This window comes from Trachymyrmex septentrionalis, unplaced genomic scaffold (genome assembly GCF_001594115.1).
Source record: "Trachymyrmex septentrionalis isolate Tsep2-gDNA-1 unplaced genomic scaffold, Tsep1.0 scaffold44, whole genome shotgun sequence".
NCBI lineage: Eukaryota > Metazoa > Arthropoda > Insecta > Hymenoptera > Formicidae > Trachymyrmex > Trachymyrmex septentrionalis.
This window is the reverse complement of record NW_017305611.1, coordinates 247,250-260,493: the sequence shown is the minus strand read 5'-3', so window position 1 is coordinate 260,493 and position 13,244 is coordinate 247,250. Positions and strand designations below refer to the sequence as shown.

Here is a 13,244-nt window from a genome sequence, read left to right as displayed (position 1 = left end):
TTAATGAAATTTAAGAATATTTCTAACAGTGTATATATTATAATATATTATATATATTAGAATATAATAATTATATCATAAATGTTTTTGATTGACAATTATCATTTTTTCTTTCTTAATATACATATTCTTGCAAGTCATTAATCTTTTCATTAAATTACTATTAAAATTTAATACTCAAAAAACGAGTAATAACAATCTTGATAGACCGGCTGTCAATTTCACCTCAACACGTTCGGGTATTCGGCAAAAACAATAACGAAACCGAACATTGCGAAGCTGATTGGTATATACAGCGTAAGGAAACATCGGTGAAAGAACCTAATCGAACGCTTATCATCCCACTACCGTTTTGCATTTGTACTTTTAGGATTCCACGCATATTGCGGCAATCAATTTCACGGCAAAGTGACTCAGAAAACTAACACATGATCGACGAGACAATCAGTCATCATTGTCATCATCGTTGTGTCCGTTCACAAAAAAAAACGCGCATAAATACCTAAAGAATTAAGCTAAATCGCATTATGGTTACGAAGAAGTTTGAGCTGCCAACATTTCCTCCTGCTGTATTTTTCTCCGGTAGTTGTCCAGTGTAACTTGTATAGTCTTCTCAGAGTAACGGCAGTTTTCGGCACCGCAGGTACACGTGAAGGACTTGCATTTTATTATCCAGAATTTCTCGCCGTAATCGAAGCTGGAGACAAACAGATCCATATTTGTCTATCGTGCGAAGTTAACAAAAGAGAGCGTGACGTAAAAAACGAGATGAGATTGGATGTTTTCAGCAAGGATAGTCAGACACAGTTTAATATAGTAAATCATTACATCCTTGTTGTTTACCTATGTTAAACAAAGATGAAACGATTCACTATGTTCACAGTGATCAAATATATATAATGAGGCTCGAAAGAATCTATCAGTGAAAAATATAAAAAAGTCCATCAGAGCCTACATCAATTATTCGGATGCACAAAAATTTTTTATTTTTCGCGTGAATGTAAACAAAATATACGTTTCAACCCTTCAATTCGAGTCCTTATCAATATAAAATATAAATCGAAATTACATAATTAACGCAAATTCCAAGTTGATAATTCCCGACAAATTAATTCGTTCTTCTTTATCCAAATGCCAAATTAGCTATATAATGAATAGCCCAATGATTATCAAAATTATTCCATTATACACTAATAATATAAAACTTACATAAAGTAAAACCGAAGCCATATGCATTGCGTCACTATGTAGAATCACATCGCTCATCAGATTGTCAGATTTGCTGTATAGTCATTCAAAAGAAACACGAAACAAAAATTAGAGAATTATTAAAGTCATTTGTCTGGATTTTCTATTATATTCACTTACATGTAAGCGTTTTGTTTCTCGCGGCTTCAAAGGACTTGTGGTGTCGACAGTCAGAGATACAATGAGAGTAAAAATAATAAAGTCACGTAGTGACGCAATGCATATGGTTTTGCCAAGAAGAACGAATTAATTTGTCGGGAATTATCAACTTGGAATTTGCGTTAATTATGTAATTTCGATTTATATTTGATATTGATAAGGACCCGAATTGAAGAGTTGAAACGTATATTTTGTTTACATTCACACGAAAAATAAAGAATTTTTGTACATCCGAATACTAATGTAGACTCTGATGGATTTTTTACATTTTTCACTTATACAGTGATGTTGCAGTCTGACTGTGTCCTTGCTGAAAACGCCCATTGTGAAATGTGTGAATACTCTTAAAAATACCGTCACCTTAATCCGTCGTGCATTAATATTAGATACGCGATAGTAATGTAATCATTAGAAACGGATTAAATAAAAAGAAAGGTCTCAAAATTTTGCAAAAGTATATTTAAAAGAAAAGATAATTTCTTAGGATTGTTTTAGCTCTTTAGAGAAATAAATAATACAAAAAATAAAAGAGTAAATGACACACAGAGTACAATCTATTGAAAGATTATAAGGATTATTTAAACACTATTATACTAAACACCTTTATTAGATAAAAGTAACATTTGATCATTCTACATTAAACAAAAGATAAATAGAATTATTTTACTATCAAAATATATATTTGAATCACGACACAGAATTAAAGAGACGAAACATGAAGTAACAAAGGTGAAAAAAATTACAATTACGTGCCATGTTGATGAAATAAAAAAACAAATGTTAAGCAATTTATTAACAGAAAATGTTGTGCAACCATGTATTCCTGTTAGTTTAGAGGCTCAATGACTTCAACATCTGAGTTTCATTGATTTCAACCTCTCTTTTTAACATACCCGAGCTCTTCATCTGCCTCGATGTCGCGATTAGCGAAGAATGCTATCCTTGGAAAATGGAGATCTTGATGTTCGACGAATACTCGTACCGGCAACAGATTCGGCGCGCACGAATGATTAATGAACCGAGCAATATTCCCATAACGTCTTGCATCTATACAATATGTTTCTCCATCCTGTGTACATCAAATAATTCTTTTATCCACAATCTAGAATAAAATAGCTTATATAGATATAATAAGCTGTACAACACAAACGAGAAACAGTTATAAAGAAACGATTTTTCAAAAAGATATGTCCAAAATCTTCTCATAAAGTAATAAACACTTTTTTGCACCTTAGATTATGTATTATCAATTTAAATTTAAGATTAAAATTTAAGATAACGGAAAATGAACCGAATAATTTGATAGAGCAGCTGCCTTATCAAACGAAAGACTCATTACCTACTAGAGAATTTTAACTAAAAAAATTATCTAAATAAAGAAGCAGAAACAAATACTAAGATAATTGAGTAATAAATCATGATATTGCATCCCTTGAAGAATGGAAAAATCTATTAATATAAATATTATAATGAACGAACAATGTGAGTTGATTAAAATATTGTAATTGCCCAAATATTGTGTAATAAAAGAAATTACGAAAACAATATGCAGACATTAAAAACAAAATTATTTCGCTTCTATAAACCGAAGTAAAAACTATGAGTATATAACTTACTCTGTTGTCCAAATCAAACAAGTAGGAGTCATCTTCGCGATGGTCAGCCTCGGAATCTGAGATTATCTCTCCAACATATTCACAAACATAGGTGCCTTTAGGAATATGTCGAAGAGTTCGAAGACCCCAACCCTTGCCTCTTGTACGGAACAATTGAAATCGTTGAGTTAGTCCATGTTGAATAACTCGATTGTTACATGTAATACGGTTGCAATCGCAAGCTGGATTACACTCAAACAACATTGGTGGATCTATAACAAGTATTATTTGTCAAGATGTTAATATCTTATTAAAATTATTTTCACAGAATATTCTATAATTTCTCTCATTAATTCAACGTATTTATTTTAATGTATTTATAGTACACTTATTATAAGACTTTCTGTTTTTACAAATCAAAATTTTTTCAATGTTGACATTTAATAGATACCTGCATAATTAAATTCTGGTACGAGTTTTCCCTCTTCATCATACCAACATCGTAGACTTATATTTCCACACAAGCACTTTTCAGAACTGCAATTATCTTCACATCGACATGATTGCAACGATGTAATTGTGCGGTCTACATTGATATTGCTCGTGAAACAATTCTCCGTTATGTAAAGGAAATCAGTTGGCTTGTCCTCGGAATCATATCCGTTGACACATTGTATAGGATTTGTTTCCTTTCCGCGTGAAATGTCACTGTAAAAAGAACAGATAATAAAAGAAAATTATTATATATATATATAAAAGAGAGGTCCAAATACAAATCATTTTTTATTTATCATATCTATATACAATATAATTTTTAGTGTTATTTCGCAAGAAATTGTGAAATAATTTTTAATGTTATTTCTTAAAAAATTATGAAATAAAGTTCTTAATATACTTAATTCGACAATCATTAAGCTAATTCAATTTTTATAAAATTACAGCATGTATCATTCATATATTTACTGTAGTGATAATTATGCTATATTTGATAAAATTCCATACTTACTTCGTCAATATCTTAACTGTTCTTTCCCACATATACTCAGCGAGTTCGTTGACTTTCGCATTTAATCTTAAAGCAGCCATAGTATCACCATCAGATGCACAACAATTCACCGCAGTTTCACCGGCAGCATTTACCTCTCCTATTTTAGCACCACGCGCTAACAGCAGAACACTGACTGCGTATTGATCTTGTCTAGCTGCTATATGTCTTAAAATATATATACAAATTATTGTTTATAATGAGAAAAAATTGTCTAAAAAATTCAGTTTATTCAAGATGACTATAAATGTTTCTACAGTGTTCGCGTAATATAAATAATTTTAAGAATACAATCTACAAAAAAAATACGAAACGTACAAAGGGGTATCACCATGAACATTAACAGCGTTCACATCGCAACCCTCGTTAAGGAGCATCTCCGTAATCTCGGAACTGCCGCTGAAAGCACTCCAATGCAACGCTATATTCTGTTCGGCATCTCGGATGAGCGGATCGCATTTCTTGTCCAATAAATACCGTGCGACATCTGCATGACAAAACTCACATGCCCAGATTAAACTTGTCCAGCCACCATCATCCACAGAATCTGAAAATGAAAATGTCAGAGAACGTAAAAAGTTAAATCTAAAAAGCAACGAATAAATTATTCATAATTAGAGACGAACACAGCACACATTACCTACTAATGTTCTCGGCACTTTACATTCAGTCAGTATGATTTGGCAGACTTCTATGTGACCGGATTTGGCAGCCATGTGCAAGGCAGTCATACCGTCCTCACCCTTCAGTGTCACATCCGCGCCTATCCTGACTAGGTATTTCACCACGGCGGCATTACCCTTACTCGCAGCTAGCATTAGTGGTGTCAATTGATTCCTATCCATTACATCTACTTGAGCACCAGCTTGAACCAGAACGTGTACACATGACAAATGACCTTTATCTGCCGCTATGTGCAGACCGGTTCGGTGAGCATAATCCCGGAATGTATGATTTGCATTGTAACCACATGCTGGAAGTCAGAAATTGTATGTTATATTATAATGATATGATAATTAAGCTATTAAAGTAAATAACAATTTCATCATTTGCTAAAAATAGAGTTAAATTGTTAACATAATATTAATATGTATATTATATAATAATATATTATCGTTAATAAATTACGTAGAATCTAAATCAAACAACTTTAAATAATAAATGTGAACTTTATTTTATCTTGTTTCTGAATAAAACTATTACTTAACAAGAGATTTAAAGTGGAAAAATAAAACACAAAGGAATATAAAAAATTTATGATTTACAAGCTTGGAAACATTCAACTTCATAAAATTAATTATTGACTGATTTAAATTCTTATATTTCTCATTAAGTTTTCACTCACCTAATACATTAACCAACTTTTCAAGATCCCCATTCTTCACGGATGTGTAGAGACTCATAATAGTGTAACGTTCTGGCCTCTCAGTATTAATCGACGGTTCGGGTATCTTGATAACATCGGGCTTGATCAACGGACTGGGCGGATGCTCAGCCAACTTTGTATTGTCACCTTTCCCAGGTAGGCTCATCTTTGCAGATGGCAATTTGGAAAATTTTTTACGTGTAGGAATGAAAACCGGCCGCCTCATGCCATTCATTGTCACCATCACATCATACGCTGCTGTCTCACTGCCACAATGCGGACAAACACCTTTCTTGTTCGGATATATCTCACATTCACGATGGTACTGATGACCATTGGTACACTGCACGAATCTGCCTTGTGAACAGAACATTCCGCAAGAAGGACAACAATTGTGACGAAGTAATCGTTCCTTGTGCATACGACAGAGAATAATGAAAGGCACGCGAGTGCTCGGCCGCCGCATCGCTACATCGTTGGTGTCCACTTCATTACAACAGCCTACCACCCGATTGTCAATCGAGTCGACAGCAGTACAGTAGAGTGGTCCCCCGGAACCAGTTATCGTCACGTATAACTGAGATCGTATTTGACATAGGCACAGCATGGATTGCACATATGTCTAAAATTGATAAAAATAAGGATAAGAATATTATTCCTATTCAAATATTTATCAAAAGAATAAAGAAAAGCCTATAAAAGCCAACACAGGTGCGTAAAAAATATAATAGAAATAGAAATAATAAAAAATATAATGTTTATTAATAAAAATCTAAACTTTTCAACATTATTTTGATCATTTTTCAGTAACTGTCGCGATATAAACGCTGTTAAAATAAGTCGCTTAGTAAATTTACAATAATAGAAATGTGTCTAAATTTAAAATCTCTTGAAAACATTATAGTATGTTTAAATACTGCATATGTGAGTCAATTGATAAAATGATATGATTATAATAATAAAAAAAAAATTCTAGTAAGCACAATGGTCAATCTTAACAATACAATTAAATATAAACTTATAGATCGACAGTACATATTGTACTTTAGTATAAGAATAATGCGTAATATTACGATAGTCCGTTACCAATCATTATACAAAAACAAAGGAAAAAATAATATATAGATATATATAGAATAACAAATTAACAGATATGCTTTATTACGCGAATAAAAATCATCTCGAAAATCAATCTCTTATTTAACGATTTTTCTTCATCTAATATTTTAACTCCGTTTCAATCAAAATCATATTCTGTGTTCACTCTGTGTTCAGTTAAACCGAAAGTTGGAAGCAGTTCCTGTTAATATAGTTGCGATGTTCACTGATTTCTAGTTTTTAGTGACCTCTCCGGCTAACATAAGACGCCTCGCACTGGGCACATTTAATTTTATAGACCACATTTGAATGAATTAATGCTGACAGTTTATCTTTGTGTACTCTAATAAAGGTGTCAATTTATTGAGCCCTTTGTATGCAAATTTAATTATTTAATTTTTTCAGAAATTGTGGGAATATACAGAATTATAAAATAATTATTTAATTTGGCATTATATATATATTATATATATTATATATATATTATTTATATATATATATATATATATATATATGTATATATATACACAATCTCTGGTTGGTTCTTCTAAATTCATCTCTATCATTTAATTACTCAAATTTAGCATGTAATCTTTCCTTAATACAATTAAAAAAATTTATCTATCTAAAGGATATCTAGAGAAGAATATTAATATTGATATTAGATTGATTTCTGAGATTATTTTTATTCATAAACAAAAACAAGGCTTGACTTATAGAAAGACATAGATTTATTAAACCCGATATCGTGACCTTTTTTCAAAGTCTTGATTTTTCCACCTCTAAGCATATCTGTTAATTTATTATTCTGTAAATGTACGTCTATGTATTACATTATTTCCTCATTTGTTTTTGTACAATAACTGATAATGAAGCTTCGTAATGCGCGTTATTCTCATACTAAAGTATGTACAACTGATATGTAAGTTCACATTTAATTGTATTGTTAAGATTGACTATTGCTTAGAATTTATTATTACAGTAATGGTATCATTTTATCGATTGACTCACGTATACAGTATTCAAACAAATACTATGACGTTTTCAAGATTTTAAATTTGGACACATTTCTATTGTAAATTTACCAAGCGACTCATTTTAATAGCATACAGCTTATATTATGACAGTTACTGAAAGTGACTAAAATAATGTGGTGGAAACATCTAGATTTTTATTAATAAATATTTTATTTTTTACACATGAAAAATCTGTGTTGGCTCTTATAGGCTTTTCTCTATTTTTTTGATTGTACATCACTCGAGCTTCTTGTTATATTTCAAATATTCGTGTTATAAACATTATCTTCTTCCTAAATGGAAAAGAATTTTATATGTATGTATAAAACCTTATGTTCACAATGCTAAAAATCGATCCGAGATCTTGATCCAAGAAAGAATTACTAGAATTCAAATCATGGACACAGGTAACTCAGACGTATTTCTCGTATATAAATCTCGTACAAAAAAATGCATCTTGTCCTATTTTTTGTACCAATTACTAATTTCATATTAATTTAACTCACTATTGTCAGTCTTAATGCTTCTTAATGTGCTAATCAATTTTAGACAACGTTATAGCAACGTAAGTTTAAATAATCTTTAAATTAAAATAAATAAATTACAGTAGTTAAGTTTTAAATTAAAGAACTAGAAAGGATACAGGCAGTAAGGAATCAAGCGCAGAAGACGCGCAAATAATATATCTATGAAGTGTGAAACTTTATTCACTAAAACGCACTTACATGTTTCGGCTCACTTTTGAGCTCTCCTCAGAGACAACACAAATTAACATAATAAACTGTGAATAAAAATTATCCTATCATGGTGTGCTACCCTACTTCGAGAATTTAAACGCCAAAAAAATCAAAGTAAAAGAAAAAAGAAAAAAGAACGAAAAAAAGGGCTTCCCGAGGCCTACCTCCCGATCATAGACAAGCTATAAAGACTTGGATTGTTGTCACATCTAGTCAGTGTCATTTGTATGAAGTAATGAGTCTTTCTGATGTGATTTTTGATTACTTTCCAACTTTCATTTTCATGGAATTGATTAACATTTTCCAATGCAAAATTTTTTATTTGTAAGCTTCAATAATACTATTACTAAAACTAAAAGTGACTCACTGTGTCTGATACTGACTGACCAAAATATCGAGAACCGGTTTTTGAATAATTCATAGTAATATTTGCGATATAGTTTGTGATTTGTGTCAAGGTGAGCGTCCTTATTTTTAATTAATTATAATCTTAAGGTTTTGATTTTTATTTACAATTTATTACGCTAATTTGTGTTATCTCAAAAGTGAGCCGAAACGTGTAAGTTTTAGTGAATAAAAAAGTTTCACACTTCATAGATATATTATTTGCGCGACGTCTTCTGCGCTTGACTTCTACTGCCTGCATCCTTTCCAGTTCGATTTATAAGGAGTCTTGGCTTGTTTGATTTGTAACACGGATAAATTTTAAATATTATACAGTTATCAAATTATAATTGTTTATATTCGAGAACTTAAATCGAAAACTTGATTTAATTTCTAACATCATAGACATAGGGCTTAATAGTAAATAAGATATATCGATCAAATGAGATTTGATTTTCAAATATTCACAGTTTCTTATTTTAAGACCATCTTAAGTAAGATTAATAAATTCCGTGATTGGTTAATGATATCTTTAATTATATTTAAAACGATCTTAAATATAAGAACCGATTATAAATACCGACCTAAAACAATTATTTAAATAAATATATTGATAAATTTTTTTCACGTACATAAAAATTGAATTTTATAATCCTGATTTACTGCAATATTAGATCCAATATTAGAATAAACTAGATATATAAACTAGAATATATTAGATAATGATACTCACTTCACTCAAAATGGCCGTCGATTCCGGTTTTGATGCTTGTCCTTCCGCGGGACTCGGGCTTGGCACCATACTTCGTCGAGTTCGTTTGGTCGGTATCTCTGTAATAAAGTTGACATAAAACATTGATAAATTACTGTTTTACATATTTATATACAAAGCATAAAGAAGAGAAATATGTAAAATAATATACCTCCATGGCTAACTTTCCATTCAAATTTATTTTCATTCGCCCTTTTATATCCATTAAGTTTCGTGTTAAAAACTAAAGCTTTACCTTCAGGATAATCGTTATTTTTTCCCGCTTCTGCAACGGATGGAGAACCATCTGCGAAATAATTTATTGATTTTGATTACAAAATCGTTGTTCACTGGAAGAATTACTATTTGTACAGCTATTACATCACCTTCGTACAGATCTGCCTTTGCTATCTTTCGCGCTGCTTGAGTGCTTCCACGAGGACGTCCCCTGTCTCTCCTGGGTCGAACAGTGGATTGGGTGGCAGGTTTTAAGAAAGGTTTCTGAATATCTGCCAAAGGTATGTCATCGCTGCTAGGACTACCGATGGAATTGCCCAGTTTGGTATGTGATTCCGAACTCCTTGTCATCGGTGATAATTTTGGCATTTCTTCGAAGTCGGATGAGAAAATCTGCGAATCTTCCAAGACACTGTCGTTCATGCTATTCTCCGATAACGTGGTATTGCGCGAGGATTCTAACATCGTGCTCTCAGCCGTACTAATGCCGTCAGATGTTAGCGACGTTTCTACATCCTGACGAACATCGGAGACCTTCATCTGTGCCTGCTTTACCTGTTCTTTACCCGGAATAATTTTCTTGGGTCGACCCGGTCTGTTATACCTTTTTTTCTTGAACTCCTCTGTATAATTGGACTTTTCCTTGCGTGCCATGGCGCTTTCTAGTACAGTGCTCTTTACCGATTCTTTACATAATCTTCTAGCAGAACGCTTAGGACCAGGAGGTTCCTCATCCTGAGGGACTGATTCACTAAAAATTAAGAAAATAAGTTTACAAATAGCACATACCTAAACATTCAAGAAAAATAGAAAGAAGAAAACAAAAAACCTAAGTGCTCGTAATCTTGGTCGTCCAATTCTTCTCTTTCTGGTGGTAACAAGTGTGGTAGTTTCTTGTTGTGCAGTCTCTTCTATCAACGCCTTATCGTTGCTATTTTCAACATTATTCTCTGTGGTTTCAGATTTCTTCGAAATAGGAAGTTGCGTGTCGCTATTTTGTTTCTCTTGTGTTTCCACTTTGTCCTCATTCATAGTTTTCAGTTCTGTCACCTTTGTAGATTCCTTCTTCTTTGCTTCCTCTGCTTGAATCTTCTCTGATTGGGATTCCTCCAGTTGGGATTCTTCGACTTGGGATTCCTCTGCCTGAGACTCCTCAGCTTGGGACTCTTCCACTAAATCAGAATTTTCATCAGAATTTTCTATCTTTACCAAGACACCATCAATGTCATTGCAAGCAAACTCATCAGGAACTAAAGCGAGATTAGAGGAACAACTGGATATCTTAGTCTTTTTGCCATGATCTGTATTCAGATCAATGGTCCTGAATGTTAAGACGATCCTGGCCTTGTCTTTTTTGACAGTGTCCTGCTTATCCGCCAAACTCTCCTCCTCACCATTATGATTCTCCTCCGGAGTCTGAGATGTGACTGCATCCTCTAAATTTTCAGCAGCTTCCTCACTGACATCATCGAGTTCTCTTTCCTCTTTGGACGCTTCGTCGACGATCTTGGATGTCACCGGCGTCGTTTCCTCCGGTTCCATTTTATCACTATCATTATTCTTCATCGGACTCACACCCTTGTTAAACTCGTTCGTCATCCCCTCGAGGATCTCGTGAATACGGACATTGTCGTCCACAACTCTGTTGTCGGAGGCGGCCATGTCTTCCTCCTTTCCGTTGGTGCCGCCGGACCCCGTCACCGGTGGCGCCCGACACCCTTCGGGTGTCGCGGCGACGAGCTCGTTGTCGCCCTCCGCTACAGCGGCCATGCCTGATACGCGCGGTTAGCTATTGCTACGAGCAGCAGACTTGCTGCGAAGAGCGACGACGCGCATCTCCAAAGATGTACCTCATCCTGCCGCTTATACAGTATGCTCTTCAATGATCAGCACATGTTCCACCACGTATCGTATCCTTCCGAATTATCCTTTCTTTCCCTCCCTTCCTCTTCTTCCGCGAAGATTTGCTCTTTTTTTCCACCTCCCTAATCCCTCTCCCGACCTATTTCCTTCCGCCCTTCATCCTATCTACCTGTCCGACACTTAACGCACAGCTTTCCGGCGCTGCAATCAATCTCACCCCGATGCACTTATCGACGACGCTTATCGACGACGCGGATCCACCGATCCTTTTTCGATGGCGGGACGCGAGACGCGGGACGTGGAACGCCGCACTTCTCCCTACCCCTTCGCACTCTCCTTCTCTCTTTATCTTTCTCACACCTTCACTCACTGTGCCGCAGAATGAAAGACTTCACTGTAACGCGTGTCTCGTTACTCAATCTCATCGACTACCACTATATACCTTTCGTTGTTTCTCGAACTGCTCTCAGCTCAGTGATGCGATGAGCAGCAAGTCGAGAATTCCCGACCTGATCGACGTTCCCGAAGCGGCACGAAGTGACCCGAGCCAATCGCGCTTGAACTGAAGTTCCTCGCATAAGAACGCGGGAAGAGGGAAAGAAAGAGAACGATGGCCGCGCTGGCATGCTCCGAGAGCTAGAAGCCATATTGATTGTTCAGGGACGGCAACGAAATTGTTTTCTTTTCTCGATCTTACGCTACGCGCCACGCGGCATCAGGTTAAATTAACCTTCAACGATGTTTCATTCAATCTTAATTCATATAGTTTCTCGAGAGGAACGATCTTCCCGAGTTAATAAGAAGAGGAAAGGGAAGAGAGAGAGAGAGAGAGAGAGAGAGAGAGAGCGCACGGCCATTATTATTAGCGATACCCGTATAGATCACTTCGTCTGGCTACTGTACATACACGCGGGATCGTTGACGCCTTTAACGCGTGAATTTAGGCGCTTTTCGAGACATGTATGCAGGGAAACGCGTAAAGCCTAGTTGTGTCCACGATGCTAAAAATTACTCCAAGATCGAACGGGGAAAGATAATTAATAAATCACGTTTGAACAATTCTCAATCAATTGATGCATTTTGTCTATTCTTTCTCCATTCGAGATCTCAGATTTCTAGACTATTCTAAAACATTGTGGACACAAGAGATATGTTCTTATAGCTAAATTTTCTTGCACTTTTCATCTTGCACTTTCGTCTCTTTTCTTTTTTCGTCTTCAGCGTGAAAAGAAAGAAACGAAGGATCGTGCAAGAAGTTCAACTAAAAAGAACAGATTTAATGCCTATTTTTCCATCAATGTAGATTAACTTTAATCTCGGTTCAACTTACTCTTCGTCTTTTTCTAGTTCTAAAAATTAGAAGAGATTAAAATTAATCTACATTGGTAGAAACGGATATGGGATTTATATTTATACACGTGTCTCGGAAAAAGCCTAAATTCACGCGTCAAGGCATTATAATCCCGCATGTTCACATACAACGTACGAAAATCCAGCAAACACCAAACTTACAGAATACCTACATAATTAGTAATTTCCCACAACAATTATATAACAATAACATACGTGTTATATATATATTACAGTCATGTTGTTGAGTAGAAACAACACACAATATAATTCTGTAATTACTACGTTAGTTAAAACGAACAGATAGTTTTTAACAGATAATAGTTACATGTAATTTGCATTGATGTTTACTGGTAAGTAAACGTGCATTCACAATAAACTCTTCGGCGGAATAA

General features: G+C 34.4%; 1 protein-coding gene across 2 annotated transcripts; it reads right to left on the bottom strand.

Annotated features, from left to right (window-relative positions):
- Positions 1–135: 135 nt before the first annotated feature.
- On the bottom strand, positions 136–12,061 carry LOC108751464 (histone-lysine N-methyltransferase EHMT2). Of its 2 annotated transcripts, none has more exons than XM_018491684.1 (12): positions 10,466–12,061; positions 9,786–10,387; positions 9,572–9,706; positions 9,382–9,479; positions 5,393–6,035; positions 4,688–5,020; positions 4,366–4,594; positions 4,009–4,215; positions 3,454–3,710; positions 3,024–3,274; positions 2,301–2,476; positions 136–697 (listed from the first exon to the last, which is right to left on the bottom strand). In XM_018491684.1, exons 1-12 carry the CDS (start codon positions 11,404–11,406, stop codon positions 532–534), a joined length of 4,038 nt encoding a protein of 1,345 aa, XP_018347186.1. In that variant the 5' UTR covers positions 11,407–12,061; the 3' UTR covers positions 136–531. The 2 variants fall into 2 exon arrangements, with proteins under 2 accessions (XP_018347186.1, XP_018347187.1); XM_018491685.1 differs by having other exon boundaries at positions 9,656–9,706.
- Positions 12,062–13,244: the final 1,183 nt, after the last annotated feature.

Coding starts and splice junctions, on each gene's coding strand:
- LOC108751464 (XM_018491684.1), bottom strand. CDS start 11,406: ATGGCCGCTGTAGCGGAGGGCGACAACGAGCTCGTCGCCGCGACACCC. Junction 5,021..5,392: donor AAAGTTGGTTAATGTATTAG/GTGAGTGAAAAC, acceptor TCTGACTTCCAG/CATGTGGTTACAATGCAAAT. Junction 4,216..4,365: donor GTTCATGGTGATACCCCTTT/GTACGTTTCGTA, acceptor ATATATTTTAAG/ACATATAGCAGCTAGACAAG.